The sequence below is a fragment of the Sturnira hondurensis genome, unplaced genomic scaffold (assembly GCF_014824575.4).
Source record: "Sturnira hondurensis isolate 20B ecotype Veracruz unplaced genomic scaffold, ASM1482457v3 Scaffold0004257, whole genome shotgun sequence".
In the NCBI taxonomy this organism is placed as follows: domain Eukaryota; kingdom Metazoa; phylum Chordata; class Mammalia; order Chiroptera; family Phyllostomidae; genus Sturnira; species Sturnira hondurensis.
In genome coordinates, this window is record NW_028076888.1 from 252061 (window position 1) to 272657 (window position 20597).

The 20597-nt window shown below is 57.4% G+C and overlaps 1 protein-coding gene across 2 annotated transcripts in view; it reads left to right on the forward strand.

The window, feature by feature from the left end:
• Positions 1 to 19832, forward strand: part of IFFO2 (intermediate filament family orphan 2) — a 44222-nt gene extending 24390 nt beyond the window's left edge. Inside the window, exons 2-9 of one of the 2 annotated variants that reach the window (XM_037045061.1) lie at positions 5272 to 5332; positions 6572 to 6667; positions 7874 to 8014; positions 9248 to 9387; positions 12879 to 12999; positions 13148 to 13240; positions 14189 to 14319; positions 15541 to 19832. In XM_037045061.1, the coding sequence (XP_036900956.1) occupies positions 5272 to 5332; positions 6572 to 6667; positions 7874 to 8014; positions 9248 to 9387; positions 12879 to 12999; positions 13148 to 13240; positions 14189 to 14319; positions 15541 to 15646 (889 nt within the window). In that variant the 3' untranslated portion in view covers positions 15647 to 19832. The remainder of the gene's footprint in view (positions 1 to 5271; positions 5333 to 6571; positions 6668 to 7873; positions 8015 to 9247; positions 9388 to 12878; positions 13000 to 13147; positions 13241 to 14188; positions 14320 to 15540) is intronic. The other variant, XM_037045062.1, reaches the window with a different exon arrangement.
• Positions 19833 to 20597: the final 765 nt, after the last annotated feature.

The window sequence follows — 20597 nt, forward strand, 5'->3', positions numbered from 1 at the left end:
GAGGCTCTGGAGCCAGCCAAGTGGACGAGCAGACGGAGCTGAGTGGAGAGCTGGTGCTGGGAACTGGGCTCCTGGAAGTCCCCAGGCTGGGGGTGGGGGGTGCAGGCAGGGGATGATCCTTCCAGGCAGGAAGGGCCTTGGGTGGGGAAGGGGTGAGCAGGAGGGCTGCGGAGTGGTTACAATGCAGATTCATTCATGCGTTCAGCAAGTGCGGGCAGCAACAGTGTGACTCCTCACCGAGTGCAGGAGGGTTGTAGGTGCAGGGAGGTGCGCGGCAGTGGGCACAGGGACGGCGATCACCGGCAGCTCTCTGGACTGGTGCAAGGGCCCGACCCCGGCTTCAGACCCCTCTCCTCTAGTGGCTTGTTTGATGGCGCCCGTCCTCTGTGCCTCTTTCCCACCCTAGAACAGGCATCTCACCCCTGTCTCCTCTATGCGCCGACAGGCCAGGACGCAGGGTGCCTGAGACCTCCTGAGCTGGGTGCCGGCCGCCGGCCCACACAGCCACATTCCCGATTTGTGGGCCCCGTGGTCCGAGCCCCGGCTTGTCCTTGCGTTGACCCAGAGGCCCTCCCGCACTGCCTTGTCCAGCACCCGCCCCCGTGTGTGGATCACACCCCAGTGGCACCCCCCAAGGGTTTCTGGGGAGGCTGTTGTTCCCAGCCCTTCTGGTATGTCCCTTCCTCCCTGGGACCCTGATTTCACATTCAGGGAGTGTGGGAGTGGAATGGTTTTCCCAGAGTGTCCCTGGGATATGGTGGGCCACGATCCGTCTCCCTGCCCTCCTGCTCCTCCCTCCCCCGGAACCCTGGCTGAGGCCGCGGGGCGGAGGGCACCCTGCCTCCCACTCTGTGTGACCCTGGGCCTCGGTGTCCTTATCTGTACACTCAGAGGTTTGGACGAGGTGAGCCCTGGTGCCCTCAGCCTTCCCTTCGGGAGATTCTCTGAGTATCGGTTTTCTCCTGTGAAGTAGAAACAGCCCCACCTTCCTGGCTGTGAGATCTTGGCTAGTGGTTTTGGACTTGAGCTTTATCAGTAATGTGGCTGTACCTAAAGGTTACTGTGCAACCCACTGAAATGAGGTTATGCACGTAAAGCCCCTCGGAACGGTGCCCGGCACATCGGAAGCACTCAGACCATGTCAGATGGGCCATTAGTATTATCGCCGTCCTCCTCCTCCCCGTCCTCCTCCTTGCCGTCCTCCTCCTTGCCGTCGTTATCTTCCCTGCCTGCTTCGGAGGCCACTCTCGGCATCGTGCACTGAGAGTGATCGGAGGACCTGGCACACGTGAGGTTTGTAGGGCGTTTGCCCGCAGGCGGGTGGAGAGGGAAAGGATCTGGGGCACAGCAGACCTGGGGCCGGGGCCTGAGCACCCGTTGGAGGTGGGGAAGGTGGAGGGTGGTCCGTCACTGTCTCTGGCACCGTGGCTGGTGCTTGGGGTGAGAGTTGTGCGTGGTTTGATACCACCGTCGAGCCGCCTGGGGAGGGTGGGGTTCCGAGGCCCGGCTGCCTCCAGCAGGGGCTTGGAGCTCGGGGGGGGGGGGGGCAACTCATGGAAGTGGCTTTGGGGGCTCAGGGAGCGGGTGGCCTTTGAGAGTGGCCTGGGCGGATGCGTAGGATTCCAGAAGGCTGTGAAGGAGGGAGGGACAGGGAAATCGAGTTGCCTCGGAGTCTCTGTTTCCTCATCTGCCGAGTGGGGACAGTTCCTAGTGGTGCGGTTCAGTGATGCATTTTATGTGTGTATGAGTGCCTAACGTGGTGAACACAACCCAGAAGGTGACCAGTACGTGTGCCCCCCTCGCCTTTCTCTTATGCGACACTTTAAGAAGAATTTGGAAGTTTTATGAGCCGTCGGCTTGGTGTGGGCAGAGGCGGCTCTGAGAGATTCGGACAGCCTTGGCCCTGGCTTGAGCTGTCTCTGTGCCCTGGGCCTTCATTTTCCTCCCTGTACAATAGGGAAGGGTCCTTCTGTGTGACCCCTTCGCTGCGTGGTGGGGTCAGTGAACTTCAAAGGACGTGACAACCACCAGCCCTGACCCAGAGTAGGTGTGTCCCCTTTTTAGTGTCCGCCAGGCTCCTCCCTGGCCTTCCCTCTGTCCCTCGTTGCTCTCGCCATCCCTCTGCCTGAAACAGCCTTCCCGCCGAAACCCTACTCCTGGAGGCTGACCCAGGTCCTGGGAGGAGACAGTGCCTGGGAAGCAGGTGTTGAAATTTCATAGCCCACAACTTGGCGGACCAGTTCTCCGTGGAGCTGGGAGCTCCCTCCTCTGGGCTGAGTCGCAGTGAATGTGGGGTGTCTGGGGCAACTTAAGAAGCACTTCCCCTGTCGTCATCCTCTCACCCCGCCAGCCGGTGCAGCTGAAGGGCAAAGCTTTTCTGCACAGTCAACACCGGAGCTGGCAGAGCCAGGCCCCTCCGCGCCGTTGGGAGGCTTGTCAGCGCGGGCAGCGGACTCAGTCTGCCAGGCCAGCTGCTACCTACATGCTGGGGTCAGTGTTCTGCCTTCTGAGACCAGGAGTGCCGGCTGCCCACCCAGCTCGGCTCTGGACACAAAAGGCCCATGAAATAACTTGTGCAAGCTCATCTGCTGGGGTGCAGCTTAGAATCGCTGGCGAGGTGTGGGGCCACTCAGGGTGCCATCTGCGGGGGATCCCGCTCCTTAGAAATGCAGTGTGTCCACCCCACCCCGGCCCTGCTGGATTCAGGGCTGCATCCGAGCAAGACCCCTGGGTTATCCCCATGCTTGTCGCAGGTTTAGCAGGGGCCTGGCTTCAGTCCCAGTCATGCTTACTAGCTGAGTAAGCTTAGACCAGTTACCTCACCTCTCTGAACCTCAGCTCTCTCCTCTGCAAGAGGCCTCTGGGGGAAAATTCTTTACCCGTGAGGGTTAATAGTCCACGTGAAAGCTGATGAGATGTGTGTACAAGGCACTGAGCCCAGGGCATGCGTGGCACCCGGGTGTGCTCACTGGTCAGTGGCTGCTCCTACAGCTGCGGTTGTATCTGGAGATCCAAAGACGCAGCTCGGGTTGTCCCTCTCGGTTGACTTGGGGCAAGTCGTTCTCTTTCTCTGGGCCTTATTTTCCTCATCTGTACAATGGGTCTGTTGACCCCTGCCCCGCCTTCCTCCTGAGGAGGTTGCTGGAAGGACAAGTGAGAGGGGGCTGGGCCTCATCCTCAGGAGCCTGGGAATGGGTGTGTGTGTGTGGGTGGGAGGGGGGGGTGGCTGAGATGCCCCTGGGCGCCCAAGTCCTCATCCCTCGCTGCCCCCTTCTGTGAAAGCAGTGGTGAGGCAGGCCCTTTCTCGCACCCCCTCGCTGGGTGGACTAGGAATCAAGTTCTCTGCCCTCACTCAGAGCAGCATGGCCAGGAGAGTGACTCACTGTGGGACCTGCATTCTGGCATTGGCTTCTCTTGAGGGAAGTCCTGGGTGCCCCTTGCTGCTGGGTGGGGGTGAGGGTAGCTTGTGAAGGTCCCCCACCTGGGATTTCTGTCCCCCGCATTGGGCCCAGGAATGACCTCCTGGCCTGGCCTTTGCCATACTAGGGGACCTTGCAGATTCCTGGCACACTGTGGGCCTTGGTTTTCCTGTTTTTACAGTGAGTGTATTCAGTGAGTTGTCCGGCCTGCGATGGACCCTCCGTAGCTTCCTCTGTGTCCTTCATCCCTGGCAGGAGCACCCCCCCCACCCCCAAGCCCCACTGCCCTCTAGGTTTGGGACCCTGTGGCCCACAGCGGATCAAGGCTTGCTGCCAGTGTTGGGGGCTGGTAAAGGGAACAGGAGAGAGGCGAATCTGTGCGTGTGTGTGTGCGCGCGTGAGCCATCCGGGAGCCCTGGCCAGGCCCGTCTCATCTTGTGTGGGAGAGTGGAGGAATTTTCCTCTGTGTGTGCAAACAGTATCTGTTTTCTTGTTTCCAAAAGCTGGTGACGTAACCCACTCTTTATCCATTCCTCCCCTCTGGCCTATTTTTAGCTGGCCCCGACAGCATCCTAAAAGGCCTCCAGACCTGACTGCTCTGAGGCCATGTAGGGAGGCGGCAGTGGGGTGAGGAAGGCGAGAAGCTAGTCTGTCTGTCCCAGGATGGAGAGGGGGAAGGAACCTGCCCCAGCTTCCTCTGTGGACGGGGAGGGGCCTGGGCGTGGAGCCCGTTCAGTCTCCAATGGGGCCTGGTCCACGAGGACCCCAGTGGGGTGGCAGCCACTCAATCTGGAGCCTTTGGCCCCGGTTGGAGTCCTGGCCCCACCTGTCCTCACCCTGACCTTGGGCCCCTGCCTCTTTGCCTCGCTTTCTTTACCTGTAACCTGGGGCTGATGGAGGCACCTGTGCTGGAGGGTTGTTCTGAGGATCGAATTAGGTCATGCAGGTGGGTTCCTGGTACAAAGTAAACACTCAGTTAAGGTGAGCTGGAGTTGTTAGGGTGATGATATGACCATCTCATCCAGCCTCCAGTGATTGCCGGGGGCACCGTTTGCCCTGGCGTGCCTTCTCCTCCCTATCGCCTCCTGTCCCGCCTCAGCCAGCGTGTGCACGCATGGATAACATGTGTAGAGCCCCTGGAACAGGGCCCAGCGTGAAATAAGTGCTGAATAAGTGCTGAATAAGTATATTCACTATATTATTAAATATAATAAAACAAATATTATATTTTTTGTTTTAATGTAACGAGGCAGACTTGGGTATGAAGTCCAGCCCGACTCACTAACTAGCTGTGTGTCTTTGGGCAGGATGTTTAACCTCTCTGAGCCTCCAGGTCCTCACCTGTAGGATAGGGATGCTAATAGCTATGTAGGAGCTGTCTTCACTGGTTAGTGCAGGTTGCAGGACCACAGACTCTGAGAGTGCAATAATTAGCGCAGTGAAAGTGTGTTCCTTGGTGTAAAGACTGGCCTGAGTGTGGTGCTGGCTGCAGCCTGGCTCCTGAGGGCCGGCCTTGAAACTGCGTCTTGCAGCAACAGCAGGAGCAGCGGCATCGGTGCAGCACTATATGGTTTGCTTGGAGGGGGAGTGGCGGTCTCTCCCACCCTCGTCTCCCCATGGTGCTGTGCTCATGCATGGAGCGTGTGCTCGGCAGTGTCCACCTGGACACTGTGTCCACCTGGCTGTCCCTGCCCCACCTTCACCACGCCTAGACTGGGAGCTCCTGGAGGGCACGCAGGGATGGATGCTCTGCTGTGCCTTCCTTGCCCAGCCCAGGGTGGCTGCCTGTCCTGTGTCTGAGGACTGGCGTGGGAGGCCCCCTCTGACCGCCTGTCCTTCTTGGCTCTTACAGATGGGAGGAGGAACTTGCCAAGAACATGAACCTGCAGACCATGGTGGACACGCTAAAGGAGGTGAGAGCACTCAGAGGTCCTGATCGGGGGAGGCTTTTGGGAGGACCATGTGGCCAGGGGACGCGGTCTCCAGAGGGCACAGCCCCTACTCTGTGTTACCTCCTGCTGCCTCAGTCTCCTTGATGGAGCCAAGAGGCCTCTTCTGCATCCCCTGCTGTAGCGCTGGGAAGGAGCCAGCACAGTGTTGCAGAAAAGCTCAGGCACAGGAGTTGGGAAGCCCGAGTCCCAGTTCTGGTGCTCTCCCGGCTCGAGGGGTGACCTTGGGCTAGTGACTCTCCTCTCCTGCCTCTTCTCCCCACCTGAGGCTTGGACTGGGTGGTGTCTCAGCGCCCCTCCTCCAGCTTGCAGCATCTAACTAGGTGCCAAATGCCTTGGAGAGGCTGGTGGCATGTCACTGGGTGGGCTCTGAGCCCTAGCAGGTTCTCCATGGTGGCCCAGGGGTCCTTCCTTGCTATTCTGGCCCAGTAGCTCTGTGCTCTGGGCCCTGCACTCATCTGCTTGCTGAGTACCCCAGGCCACAAGCTTCCCCTTCTTGGCTTCTCTTTTCCTCTCAGTCAAATGGGTACATGGATAGTGACCCCACGAGAAGGCATGGAATGCTCTTTCAAATACTTTTAAAATCACTTTCTGATATTTAAAACATTTGTCTTTGAGAAAGTTAGACATTAAAATATCAATACGTAGAAGGGAGGGGATGAACGTTTCCCCATTTTTATCACAAAAGCGCTTTTTACTTTACAAACATAACATGTTCATGCTCAAATATTTGGAAAGTTGAGAAATGCTTAGAGAGTCAAATAAAACTTCTCTCCAGTTCGGCCTCTCGGCTGTTGACGTACTGGTGTGCGCCCTCTCGGTCTTTTCTGTGCAAATGCACACATATTCTGGGTGTGTATGTTTGGGTAGGTTGACACACCTGGCCTTGCCGTGTGGGAGAACCCGGCATGGTCAAATATTGGCAGTTTCCCACAAACTGACCCAGTATTTTAACCTATCGGGACCGCTTGTTGCAGTCACCTGCTTTCTCTCGGACTATCTGCCATGGGTGTTTCCACACCGTTAATATTCCTTTGAGAAGAAGTGTTTTAAGCTGAGGGGCAGAAAGCCAGGCTAGGTGAGGTCTTCGGTGCACCCCGTCCCCAGCCATCAGGCCCCCGGCTTAGTTGGACCCAGGGTCCAGGTCCTCCTGCCCCTCAGGTGCCCCGCCCGCTAAACCCTCCTGGTCTCCGCCCCCCACAGGCAGCACAGGAGGCGGAAGCCATCCAGGAGGAGATGAACGAGACGATCGAGAGGCTGAAGGCCGAGCTGGTGGTGTTTAAGGGGCTCATGAGTGATGTAAGTGCCACTGGCCGCTGCCCCCTGGTGTCGTGACCTCCCCTCACTCCCATCATGCAAAATGCTTCATTCACTCCGAGGCTCCAGAGCTCGGCTTCTAGTTAGAGTCCTGGCTGGCTGTGTTTGACTGTGAGGATGACCGATGCATCGGAGACCAGGCACCCTCCTCCCGCCCCCTCCCACTCCCGCTTCCCTTGGTCTGAGTAGAGATGCATTAATCTGCTGCTTAACCCATCCCGCCCTGCTCGGGCTCCTCTGAGGGTCTGTGTGTGTTGGCTCCGGCTCCTCCCCAGCTCGCCGTGACGCGGCGGGTGGTGGCCGTGGGGCCTCGGTGTCTGGGCACGGGTTGAGGGAGGCCCTGGGCAGCCTGAGAGGCCGCCTAGGCTGGTGACCTTCCGCAGGGTTGCTTTGTAAAGTCAGGGAGGCCACTGTATGTGTCCTTTGGATGGCGATCAGAGCCCTTCTGGGTAACTGTGGGTGAGGGGAGCTGTTGGCCCCCAAGGTCTCCTTCCTGCTGGGGACCGGGGTTTCCTGCCACATTCAAGCAGCGGACATTATGTAGGGAGAGACTCCAGAAAGGAGAAGGAGCCTGACCAAGGGAGGCCCAACGTGGTGTGGCTTCTGGTCCTGGGGGGGCATGAAGCTGGGTGTGGATGGAGAACCACCCCCCCGGGGCTCCAGGTGGAGACCATTTGGCTCATCCTCACCAGGGTCCGGGGGAAGCCCCCTGTCCTGGGCAGACCTGTGCTGTCAGCCACGGGAAGGATCTTTAAGAGAGAGAGCCGCCTTGGCAGGCACCTCTGGGTGGGGGACAGGTGGGGTGCGTCGGGAGGAAAAGAAGGGAAGTCTTTCACCGGTGGGAGCTGCCTTTGTTTTTCCTTTGCTCTAACAAAATACACACTGACACTGTGTCTGCTGAGAGGATGCCTTCCAGCCCCAGGGAGACCAGCACACGTGGTCTCACATTGTCCACTCGGCGCCAGAGCCTTCGGCTCCCACGGCCCCCCCACCCCCAGCCCCAGCCAAGCAGTGCTGGCCCGGCCCTTCATGCCCAGGACAAGCTCAAGGCCCCTCTTGGACTTCGGCGCCTCCCCCCCAGCACTAGGCTCTCCCGCCCCTCTCTGCCCATCAGGGGCCTGGGAGCAGTGCCCCCACCCCTGCTCGCTCCACCCCTCGCTCACGTAACCCCTGCTGTCCTCCCTGCAGCCCATGACAGACCTGGACACAAAGATCCAAGAAAAGGCCATGAAGGTGGACATGGACATCTGCCGCCGAATCGATATCACGGCCAAGCTGTGCGATGTCGCACAGCAGCGGAACTCGGAAGACGTGTCCAAGATCTTCCAGGTGACTAGGGCCGCCCCGCTCACCAGCCGCCACTCCCACCCGGCACTGCAACCCTCCCAGAGAGCCCCGGCCTCTGCCCTTGCCTGGCCGACCCATTCCCCTCACACCCCACCCACGCCCGTCCCCAGAGTTAGCCTGGCCTCCCCAGGAGAACGCAGAATCAAGGACTCTAGACTCCCAGGCTGGCCCGACTCCATCATCAAGGCTGACGGCTTCATCCTGTGGCTGAGGAGACGGCTCACCTGGGGGGTGACGTGACAGGCTCCAGGAAGGAAGTGGCAGACCTGGGACTAGAACTCGGGTCTCCTGACCCTGCAGGGCTTTGTCCACCTGCCCACGCTGGGTTCACTGTCTGGCTTCCGGCCCCTTCCTCGGGGTGCCAGAACTGGGTGCCGTCGAGGAGCCCTGGCCAGGCTGCGGGGGCATTGGTGAGCGGGCCTGAGCCCTGGCCGATGAGCCACAGAATTCCAGGCACGAGCTGTTGGCCTCGGACTGTCTTTCATTCCCGCTGGAGAGGCGCTCAGCCTCCACCCCGCCCCCTCAGTGAGCAGGTGTGTGTCCCGAGAAGAGGCGACGGGTTCGCTGGCAGCTGTCCACTGGGGAAGGTGTGGGGGCCGGCCCAGCCGGCTGCCCGAAGGGCACTTCTCTTGTGGTTTGGCTGTTGCTTGAGCGCAGGGCAGCATGGTGTGTTGTTGCTTTAAGTGTGTGTTTGGATATCACCAGGGGAGCTCTGGGCTTCCCTGGGCCCTCTGTGCACCTCTGGGCCTTCTCGCTGACCCTCTGCTGGAGAGCAGAGGGGCCCATTTCAGCCTTTCTTTGGTTTGCTCACGTCTTGTCTGCTTGAAGTGGAGGGAGCATGGTGAGCCCGGGGCCCCCACCTGCTGCCTTTGCATGGGAGCAGGGGGCCTCCTGGTGGCACGGAGCTACCTGCGCCTCCTTGGGGGCTTCTCTGGCCCTCTGGCTTCTCTGGTGAAGGGGTGAGCTGAGCCGGCCCAACCAGCAGGGCAGGGAGGGGTCCAGGCTGTCTGTGTCCTCCGTCCCGCACGTCTCCCTGCCTCACGCTTCCTGCTAACGCCGCCTGCTTAGTAGAGGACCTGTGCATCTCTCCCGGCGTGGCTGGCCCCAGCCACACTCCATCTGCCCCGTGGGATGCTCGCTCCCTTCCTAGCCTGCCCCGCCCCTCCATCCCGGCAGAGCTTCCTGGTCACCTTGCTCTCTTCCTTTCCGGCTCAGGTGGTCCCTAAAAAAAAGGAGCGTAAGGTGACTTCGGACGATGACATCTCAGAGCAGGACGGGGAGGTGAACCGGTTCCCAGATGAGGAGGTCGGCTCCATGAACATCACCGACGAGATGAAACGCATGTTTAACCAGCTGTGAGTGTCCCCACTGCCCCAGCTTCGAGCCCCTCTCTGCTCCCCCAGATTCCCGGGGCAGGGGCAGCAGATACCCAGGGCCTGGGCTGAAAGTCACCTGCAGGTGTGTTTTGTTGGACCAGCATAAGGAACGAGTTTGCATTCATTTGTGACATTTATACTTTGGGGAGCTCCCCGTTTTCAGGAAGGATCAAAAGGTGGGTAGTGGTGGTTGCATTTGGGTGAGGGCCTTGTCCAAGGCTGAGACCCACTCCTGTTAGATTTTCCTGGAGTGGGACGGCTGAGCTGAGCCGCACCCCGGGCCCACCACACTGGCTACGACGCATCCCCTTCTGCAGGACGCTTTACAAACATGACTTTACTGACTCCAGACAATGCACCCTAGGAGGTCGGGTCATCACTCCCCTTTTGTAGATGAGGGCACTGAGACTCAGCCGAAGCAGCCTGGCCCAGACCACTCCGCTAATACGCAGCAGAGCCGGGGTTCTGAGCCAAGCCCATCTGCCCGCGTTCTCTCACTGTGAGATACTGCCCAGGCTGAATGTGGCAGAATGTGGGCTGGGCATGGTTGGTGGTGGGTTGGAGCCAGCTTGTAGCAACTCATGGAAGCTGATGGTTGCATGTCTGCCTGCTCCAGCTTCAGTGATGGCACATTAGTAGCTTAAAGTTTGCCAGGTTGGAAATTGAGCAAATGCCACCTGTCAGGGCTGCGCTCTCTGCCCCTGCGGAGAGCTGGTTTACCCGGAGCTCACTGCATAGAGTCATCTGGGTCAGGGATGCTTTGTGGCCTTGGCCGCTCCAGGTCCATGTTCTCAACCCTGGTCCAGCTTTCACTCTAATCCATGTTGCACCCTAAAGTAGGGGAGGGGAAGAGGGGGAGGTGCCACTTTGGGCATTGGGCAACTTGTGTAAGGGCCTGGAGTCAAAGCGCAGGGCTGGGGCTGGGTGTCCAGGGTCCCCTTTCCCCCTGTTCCCATAACCAGCCCCTGCCTGCTCTCTCTGGAGGTGCAGTTGGACACCCAAGCCCTGAGAACTCAGCTTTTCCCCAGAGCTCCACTGCCCTCACCCAACTCATCACCTGCTCCAGCACCAGAGTCCCAGGCTGAGCGAGCTCTCTGCCCTGATGTCTCTCCCCTGAGGTCTTGGGTTTCTAACAGCAGGGGTGGGTTTGCAATCTTGGCTCAGATGGCTGGCACCAAACCTCCTGGACCCCCTCCGAGAGGGCACCCTCCTCTTAGCATGTGCCTCTGGTATCAGAGTCCTTTCAAAAGTTAGGGGCATGGGACTCCCCTAAGACTTCCTGTAAAGCTCTAGGGCTGGCTTAGCTTTACAGACTCCAAACGTCATTTTGCCCAGCCCCTTCCTATACTGATGCGGAAACTGAGGCTCAGAGAGGGACATGCGAGGACCCGGGATGGAGTCTGACCCCCATTGTCAGTCCAGTGCTTTGTCCCCAGCCACCTGTCTTCATGCTCGGCCCTCTCTGCGGCACCATCCCTGCCCCTTTGCAGCTGAGCCAGGCCACTCGGGAAGGAAGGCAGGACTGGGGACCGGCGGGGCTGCTCTTGCCCACACTCCCCTGTACATGCGGCTCCCCTGAAACAGGGCCCAGATGGGGCTGTGTCTTGGGGACTGCTGTTTGAAGGTGACAGGGAGACTCCCAGACTCTTGATTCCTCTTTGACATCACCCCTGAGAATCTCCCATTCTCATCTTTCGCTGACGTGAAGGGCTTTGGGGGAGAACCCTTGGCTGGTTCTCTGAATGTTGCTCTGGGCATTCCTCAGCTTCGTTGGAGGCGGCAGGATCGTAGGCCCCCACAGACCCAGAGTGGGACCGTTTGGTTGAATGAAAAGGCCCCTCTGAGGAAATCATTGTCCTCATTTTCATAAAGTCACCAGGAAATCATTAGGCTGCCCAGGATGGATGAGCCGAAAGGGGCAGGCCCAAGGGCTAAGGGGTCAGGGCGGCGGGGGGGGGGGGGGGGTGCTCCATGGACCAAGCTGTGCGTAAGCAACTAGATTGATCTGGTGGTGAAGTTGCCTAAGTTTTAAAAAAGTCCTCTGGTCACCCCTCCACCCTCGCAGTTCTCTGCCCTCTCTCCTGCTGACCCCACCCTGGGTGGGGCCAGGCCCCTCCCGCTGACAACACAGCATACTGAGACCCAAGCGGAGACTGCCCCAGGCCAGTTCCACTAAGTCTTTGAATAATGCACCCGAGTCAGGGCTGTTTTGTTTTGATCCACATCAGTTGCTTGGGCCCCGGGCCAAGGAGAAGGGGAGGAATTTGCTACTTTCTCTGTACTGTGGCCAGCCCTCCTCCTTCGCCCTGCCCTCCAGATCTGTTACGGGGTGGGGTCGCCTCTTTGCAGCCCTTTCTCTGGTCCATCTTCCTGTCTTTTCTGGCTTCCTGGTCCTCAGCCTGAGGTTTCCTTCAGATCCCAGATGCTGGGAAGGAAGTGAAGTCAGCAGTTGAGTATGTGATGTGGTGCTCCTGGACCCGGGGGACTTGTCTGAAGCCAGTCCAGCCTCGGGGCTCTCGGCCCTGCAGCCCCGGCCCCAGCTCTGCTCTCTGGGCTCACAGAGCCACCTAGAGGCCCTGGTGTTTTGGAGACAAACCTGGCTCCAGGGGCTGCCCTAGGCAGCTTTTTACTAGAAATTCTTTCTTCTTGGGCCCTGCCCAATAGCCCCCTATTGGGGGGTTGGGAGAATCCAGGAAGGGGGTGAGGGAGGGAGTGTAGGCAGTGGGGAGAGCCCTGCCACGGGAATCCGGACACTTGGGACCCACTTCCGTTTCCGCTGATTCACCGGGTCAAGTGATTTAACTCTGCTCGTATCAGCTTTCTCCTCTGACTTGTGGGAGTGTTGGGCTGAATGATTGCTTAAGGCCCCCCCACTGGGCCTCCCTGCCTGCCCGCCCCCGCCCCAGCCCCAGCAGGGGTAACTGTGCATTTCCAGAAGCCCCTCAGGCCCAGGCAAACCTGTATGGCCTGCCCAGCACCTACCTACTTCCTGTTCTAGTGACTAGGGCAGCCCTGAAGTCACCCAGGCTTTGAATTCAGATCTGATTTTCAGCAAGTATGATTCTAGAAGTTTTCCAAATTCCTTTGGGTCTCAGTTTCCTCCTCTGTAAAATGGGAACAATACTACCAACCGTCCCAAGCTGCAGAGATTATATAAATCTCGTAAAAAGTGGGGGCTCCAGAAATGAGCTGCTCAGTGATTCACGAGATTGGACTTGGGAGGAAAAACGCCTTTCGTCTCTGTTGATTTTAAAGCCTGGCACCTTAAAAACATGCATTTTGAATTGTATAAAGAGTACCGAAAACTTTCTGCATTTTAAAGAGTTTTCCGTGGGTAAGGCCTGTCTGTCTGCCACCACTCTTGCCTTTTTGGAGGGCTGCCTTGTAGGAACGGACCCACTGGGGCAGGGCCCCTGTTCTCTCTCCTCCTGGTCCCTGTTCAGCCATGCTCTCCCGTGTCACCCCCACAGGCGGGAGACTTTTGACTTTGATGACGACTGTGACAGCCTGACGTGGGAAGAGAACGAAGACACACTCCTACTCTGGGAAGACTTCACCAACTGCAACCCGTCCATCGACCTGCAGGGCGAGGTGAGCCCTGGGCCTGGCTTCCCGAAAGGCCAGGACCTGGAGACTGGGGGCGGGTGGGGGCTACCTCCTGTCAAAGGCCCCTCTTCCCTATTCTCCCCTGCAGCCCCCACCACCCAGTTAAATTGCCCCCTCTGTTCTGTTTCCCTAGCAAGAGGAAAACTTGGGCAACTTGATCCATGAGACGGAATCCTTCTTCAAGACAAGAGACAAGGAGTACCAGGAAACGATAGGCCAGATAGAGGTGAGGGCTCGGGCTGTGCAGTCCCCCGGTGCAGCTGACTGAGGTCACATGAGTGAGACCCCTGGTGGCTAAGTGGTGGCCACATGGGCAGGGACAGGTGGCCTGGGACAGCCACAGGCTCCGGAGTCAGAAGGCCTGCCAATTCCCTGCCTGGTGCTGGGAAAGCCACACCCCTCTTAGGACCTCAGTTTCCTAATCTGTAAAATGGGGGTGGTGATCCTCATCTCCCCCAGAGAGGTTGTTTTAAAGTTATTCCGCTGAGGTGGTGATCCCAAAATAAGGAGAGCTGACATTTGGGTGACATCACGTGACACTAGGCACTGAGTGAGCCGTTTTCAAGTATACCCTCCCTGGTCTCCCCACACCCTAGTATGGACCTGGAGGTACTCAGGTGCTCCGTGCAGTGGGTGCTGAGCACCCTGTCTAACAGAGGGGGATATGAGGCTAAAAGAGACCAAATGACTCGCCCAAGGCCTCCAGCCAGCAAACAGCCCTCAAGCCCGGCCCACTCTGCCCAAGAGCCCGTGCACTTGGTCATGTCTCTTGGTGAGAGTCATTGCTGTCGTCATGCTGGAGAAAGAAGAGCTCCGTTCTTGGGGTTGTGTCGCTTGGTAGAGGAGGGGGCAGAGATGTGAGGGACCTGAGGGCTCTTCCGATCAAGCCCACAGGAAGGAGAGTAGGGATGCTGGGCGGAGTGGGGCTGGCAGGACCTGGAGGGGCTCATGAGGGAGGGGCGCCCCCCTGGTTGCTAAGCAGCCATTCCCTTTTCACCAGAAGCAGTTCTAGGTGACCAGCAGGCAGAGAGCAGAGGCTGGGGAGGGCCCTGAGGGCACGGTGTCCGGGGTGTCTGCGATGGCACCCCCTCTTGGGTGGTGCGGAGCGCACTGCCGAGGGTTTTGCTCTGAGGATGACTCGGCCTCACCTGTGTCCCACGCTGGTTCCTCTCAGCTGGAGCTGGCCACAGCCAAGAGTGACATGAACCGCCACCTGCACGAGTACATGGAGATGTGCAGCATGAAGCGGGGCCTGGACGTGCAGATGGAGACCTGCCGCCGGCTCATCAAAGGCTCCGCAGACAGGTGCCCGCCCCGCCCTCCCTGGGGGCCAGCCGTTGGGTTCTTGGGGGCACTTTGCGGGGCTGCAGCTTACAAGTCTGGCCTGTCTCATCTGCCCCCCCCCCACATGTCTGTCCCTCCCTCCCTCCCTCCCTCCCTCCACCCAATGCATATTGTAGTCACTCACCCACTCTGCGCTAGATGAGTGACCTGTCTAATCTCACATAACTCCCTGCCCCCACTTACTCAGCCGCTACTTGTCAGAGGCCTACCCTGCCCAAGGCCGTAGGGTCACAGTGGTGAACACGGCAGTCCCAGCCCCTGCCCCCGTGAGGTTTGCACCCCACTTTCTACTGAACTGGGGAGTGGGGAGAGGCGGGGCACTCCTCTCTGCCACCACCGACGGGGCTCCCATTTGTCCTTAGGAGGCAATTTCATGTCCGTTCCCACATTCCAACCCAGGGCCAGGTGGGTCGGGCCCCTTGTATTTGCTGGGGGACACGCAACTCAGACAGAGCCCCTGCCTTTGAGGAACACACAGCCTCTTGGGGAGACGGCCTCGCTGATGATAAAACGGGATCAATACACTAAAATGCTTGGCACGAAGTACAGATGAATGTTCCTTGTAATTGTCTCTCTTATCATGACCATATTCCTGCAGGCTGTGGCCCAGGCTGTAAAAGAGGGAGGGGCAGCTCTGCGGGCGGCTGCGTGTGGGGCCCCGGGCGCAGCCTGCCCTGCCTCTAGCTCGCTGAATCCCCCCGAAACCACTGTCCGGTATCTCCATGGTTCAGGCGGAGGAGCGGAAGCTTCGGGGAGTTACTGAGTTTGCCGAGGCACCCCAGCTTATCAGTGACAAAGCCAAAATTTGAACCCAGTGCTATTAACCACTGTCCCGTACAGCCTCCCTTTAGTGCTGAGTTCGTTGGGATTTAGTGAGCACCTACTATGTGGCCAGACCTGTGTTAGCTGGTTTGAGGGTAAGAACGGAGCTTGATCTATGGTCTCTGCTCCCAAAGGGGCTTCCAGCCCCCAGAGCAACTAGAGGCTGGTACAGGAGGTCCCACAAGCTCTGGAGAGCCACGTCCAACTGTGAGCTTAGCAGAATCTAAGGAAAGCCGGGTCCCCCCTCTGAGGTTAGATTTTATAGGAGTGGCTGGCTGCTCAGCCCTTCCCGCTCCTTAAATCCCTTCAGGGGTCCTCCCACCGCCCTCTGACTGTCCCCCATTCTCTCGCGCCTTCTAGGAATTCACCGTCCCCCAGCTCCGTGGCCAGCAGCGACTCAGGAAGTACAGACGAGATCCAGGACGAGTTTGAGCGAGAGGCAGACGTGGAGCCCATGGTCAGCTGATGACCGAGTCCCCGGTGCCTGGTGGGCTTGGTGATGGGGCCTCTGCCCCCCTCCCCACGGAGCCAGGAAGGCTCCCCAGAGTGGGGCTCCAGTCCTCACCACACAGACTTTCTCTGCCCTCCCTTCTACGGAGGCCCCGAGGGACCGCTGCTTCCTTCCTCCTTCCCACCCATCAGCCCATGCCCCCTGTCCCCCCACCCCCCCACCCAAGGAATGGTGCTCTCAATTTCTATTCTCCGTGTTACAAATGCAGACTTTTGTCCAGGTGATGCAGTGTTAACCGTGCCTTCTCCCTTAAGCTGAGCCACTTTGAGCTCCAAAGAATTATTCCTAGCAGGTGTTTTTATACAAAACTTGAAGGTGAGGGCGGGGCCCCCGAGGGGTGTAGTGTGGTTTTCTATCTTTCCACCTGCTCCTCTGATTGGCCATGACCTCTGCCCTCCTCTGCTCTGCTGGCCAGCGCTCAGCGAGTTGGGCCTCTGGTGGTCCGCCTCCGCCCGGGACCGAGCTGTTTGCCTCTGTGAGCTCCCCTGGGTGGGGACCTCCCAAGGGTTTTTCCACTTATCAAAAGGAGAGAAGATGGGAGGAGGGAGGGAAGACAAAGTTTTATTTTCTTTTTGGATCGAGTGGCAAAGCGGAGGGACAAGGCACTGTGGGGGAAGGCGGAGCCTCACTGTGTTTCAACCACTATGCAAAAAACAACACACACACACACACACACAAAAGCAGCTTGCCTTATACACTGTGGAAGGCAGGCCCTCTCCCAGACTCATGATTTTCCTTTGGAGCTGGGAGGGAGGCCAAGGCTAGTGCGACGTCTCTCGCAGCCTCTGAAGGGGTTTGGTCAAGGTCAATAAGGAGGCCTGGGTCCCGTGAGGCCTTCGGCTGCCTGTTTGCGTTCTTGGGACCTCTGTGGGTTTGGAGGGCCTTTTACTGCCCTGTGACTTGATGTTTTCCCTCTCCTTCCAGCCAACTCTATGGCATTCTAGGTCTTCAGTTTCTCTGTGAGAAAGTTTTAGGGGAGCCAGGCCTGCTGTGGCCCTTCCTCCGTGGAGCCCTGTTGGGCCCACCTGCCGCCACCTCGCTTTTCCATGGGCCTCGGTCGCCCACTGTTTGGCCACTGGCCTGCACTGGACAGGGACAAGGGGTGGGTGATGAGGGCTGCTGGCAGAGTGGAGGTGGCGGGAGTTGGCAAAAGAGTGAGAACCATCCTTGCTGGACAGATGTGAGCTTCTTTGTCCCCTTCTCTTGACTGACCAGCTGGGGAGTTAATTGAGCCAGTCCTCCCCAAGACCCGAGTGGACCTTTGTTGAAGAGCCCTGTGTTAAGGCCACCTGCCAGATCTTGGCTTGGAGCCAGCTGACCAGGTTTTGCTTTTTACCAAAAAATAAAAATAAAAAAAAAATCTTTTGTACCCACCCACTCCTGTGGGTCTGATTTCCAATTTTTGCTTTTGTTGGCCCGATAGCTCCCCCTGGAGGTCAAAGGAGCACACTGTGCCCCAGGGCCAGAACCCCTTACCACCCATCGCTTCTGTCTAGAGGCAGAGGCCCGGTTCTCCCTCTGGGTGGGTTCCGGCCCTGGCCTTTCCTCCCCAGGGTACCAACCGCCTTTAAGGGCCTTCTTTCTCCTCCATTTCCCGCACCTGTTTTGCAATCTTAAAACTATTGTACATAATATTCACAGAATATATATTATATATGTAGAGAGAGAGAAGAGAGTGTGTTAGTGAGGGTGTGTTATTTTTATTTATCAGCATTTGGCAGCCTCTATCTTTTTTCCTAACTTTTCCTTTTTGTTGTCATTGGGGCAACACTGGACTGTTGCCTGTGGCAGTCTGGCCGTCCCGGGCCAGCGCCTCTCATTCGCCCCACACACAGTCCTGGTAGGTACACGGAGGGCCTTTGGTACCAGGGGAGAGACGGCCCCTCCCCCCCTCCTTACCGACCCTTGTTCTAAAGGTTACAGGGTTCAGACACACCTGACTAGTATTGCTGTTAATTGTTATTGTTGTTTTAGTGTAGCTTTATTTTAACCAAAGGTCATCAGAGCCAGTGGGCTTGGACCTCAGCTGCTAAAAAGATTTTCCGTTTCCGGGGGCAGGGCGGGCCGTGGCCGCCCCCTGTGGCCTCCACTGTCCAGGGCTGTGGGAGGCATCGCAGGGTGTGGTCCGGTGGAAGCTGGCCCTGGGTTATCCTCACGGGGGTGGAGGTGGGGCGACAGACCTATCTTTAGAATTAAGACAGTAAGGCAACAGTGTCGTTTGAGGGTGACTAAGGTCGCCATGGTGACTGGCGTCCAGGGGTATTATTTTGCTTTCCCCTTTTGTCGACATTGGGGATACGGGACCCTGAATTTGTCCAAGGATTATGGGAAGGGCAGGAGCCAGAGACAGGCACTGGCTAAGAAGTTTCTTTCTGCCAGTTGAGATAGCTACTGTGTTCTCCTGGGGAGCAAAGATTTGGGGCAGGTAGGTGGGGCGAGGGGGAACAGCGAGGGTGCGGCTGGCCTGTTTCCTGGGCAGGGTGCTGGGTCTTGGCCTGGCTCCCTCTTCCGGCACCAAGTTCTTTTTTGAGTTAGTTGCCAGTGAGCCCTGCTTGTCCCCTCACTGCAAGCCCACGGCTTGCCAAGAAGAACCCCAACGCTCTCTGAGGCCGCCCCAGGTCCAGACGGGACGCGCTGGGCCGTATTTTGTAAAGCTGTAAATACTTGATTTGGGTTTTCTATTGTTCAGCCCAGGGTCACATTGACGCTGGTATTTTAGGCTGTTCTCCGGTGGGCTCTCCTGGTCTGCCCTCTCTCGCACTCTCCTATTTTTGGGGGTTTTATAAAAAGAGAGGTTGGGGAGGGGCAGGGAGAGCAATTCATTTTGGTTCCCTGGTTGTGAAACGCACATACACACGCACACACACACTCTTTGTGAGCACGTTTTGTTTTCTTGTGGCAACATGTCTTAAGGTCTCTGAAGGGCAAGTCCGTCTCGGACTTGACTCTGTTGATGCAGCTCGGTCAAGTTGGGGAGACGCAGGCCACTCTGGCTTCGGGTGAGGGAGAGGGTGCGGGCAGGGCCTAACTTAAGCTAAATGTAGTCTATTTATAAAGCAAGATACTCTTATCTATTTTTATGAAAGGAAGGGTTTTTTAATCTAGGGTAGGCGGTTGTGGTCGCCCAGCATTTTTTCTGTGGGCATGATGCATGTTGCTGCTGGATTTAATATAATCGGTACCCCTCTCCCTGTCCTCCTGTCCTCACCACCTACTCATCCACCCCCATGAGCGGCTTTGGCAGAGTATAGACCCCACCTCACTCCATATCCCTGTACCCTGATCCCCCAGCTCCTGGGTCCTTGGAAGTCTTAGCGGGGAGGGCACTTGTGGGAGTGGGTGGCCAGTGGGGAATTCAGAATTGAGGTGGGTGGGGGGAGGGAGAGGGGATCCTAGACAGGGGACAAACTCTGCTTTGAGAGTGGGCTCTGATTAGCTTCTCGAACTGTGCCAAGATCCACTGCGTGGGTGGCAACAGGCCTCTGGGTTCAGGTGCCGCACGGCTTCCTCGGGGCTGTTAGGCAGCTGGTGCCACAGTGGAAGTGCCACGAGGTGCCCACAGTCCTGGCTGTGTGCCCACTGCCTGGGCTGCCAATCTTTACGAGCTCCTTCAGGGCCCAGGATGAGGGATTAGGGTGCTGGGGGCTCCCCTAGACCTGTGTCCTCTACTGGAGACTCCAAGCTCCGATCCTAGTAGGGCACTCTTCTACAGTGGGCGTCTGGAGATGACCAGGTGGGTGTGGGCGAAGGTGGGTTCTCTCCGGAGGGAATTTTCCATGGGTGGGAGATTTCCAGGCTCAGGGTAGGCTATGTGTTAGTCTTGGGGCAAATCCCTCACTCTTCTTGCTGCGAAGCCCTCAAAGCAATGAGGCAAAGGCACCCAAGATCCCTTTGTGGACATTTTAGCATCTCTGTGATTTGTAATCCCATGCAGGGAGACGCCCTGTCTCGTGGCCCCCCCCACCCCACCGTTGCCGTTTGTCTGCCAGCTGGGTCTAGCATCAAGAGGGGGGGTAGTTATACTCATTGAAAGACTACTGATCCTACCGGGAAACCAACCTGTTTACTGTACTGTTGTAAATATCATGCCCTTTATATCCTGTATATTGGCTTCTTTTAAATAAAGTGAAATGTCTTAGAATTGATGGTGTCCTTTTTTTTTTTTTAATGGAAGATAAAGTGTTGGTAGGGGAGGGCCGGGAGGACTGAGGCTCATACCAACACTAATACCAAACTAATTAGCCCGTGAGTGATAAAACAGGGAAACTCCACATCATCTGTTACATTTGCATCTCAATAAAATCTTCACAAGCAGGGACAGCAGGATTTATTACACACATTTTACGAAAGGGGAAGCGAGAGCCAGAGAGATCGCAGGCTGAGTAACTGGCAGCACCTGGTTTGGAATGGCAGCCCTGTTAATCACCGAACTCCCATTTCATAAGTTTCCTCGCACTGCCCATGAGACCACCCCAGCCCCCAGGCTCTGGATTTGACCTTGTCCGATGTCGTGGTTTCTTCTTCAGGGAGCCATTGCCCCATAGGAACTGGGTTACCCGACTGACGTTTTCTTCAAGGATGAAGAGAGACAGCCACCACCAATCCCAATTTGCTTTTCGCCATATCCAAGACTTAGGCTTACTGTAGTTTCTCTTTCCCGCTACCAACTGTTTATATTCCCTGAATGTGATCTTCTGAAGAGAGAGTAAACATGAGATAATGAAGTCATTCTAAGGTGGACATTATTGCCCCCACGTTATGGACAGGGAAACTGAGGCCCAAGGAAGTTCTGTATTTTGCCAGTGTGACAGGGAGGAACCACCATCAGGATTGGATAGGACTACTAAGTAAGTTCTTGGAACACACTGCTGGAGAAAATATAAACAGATAAATTAGAAGAGAGTGT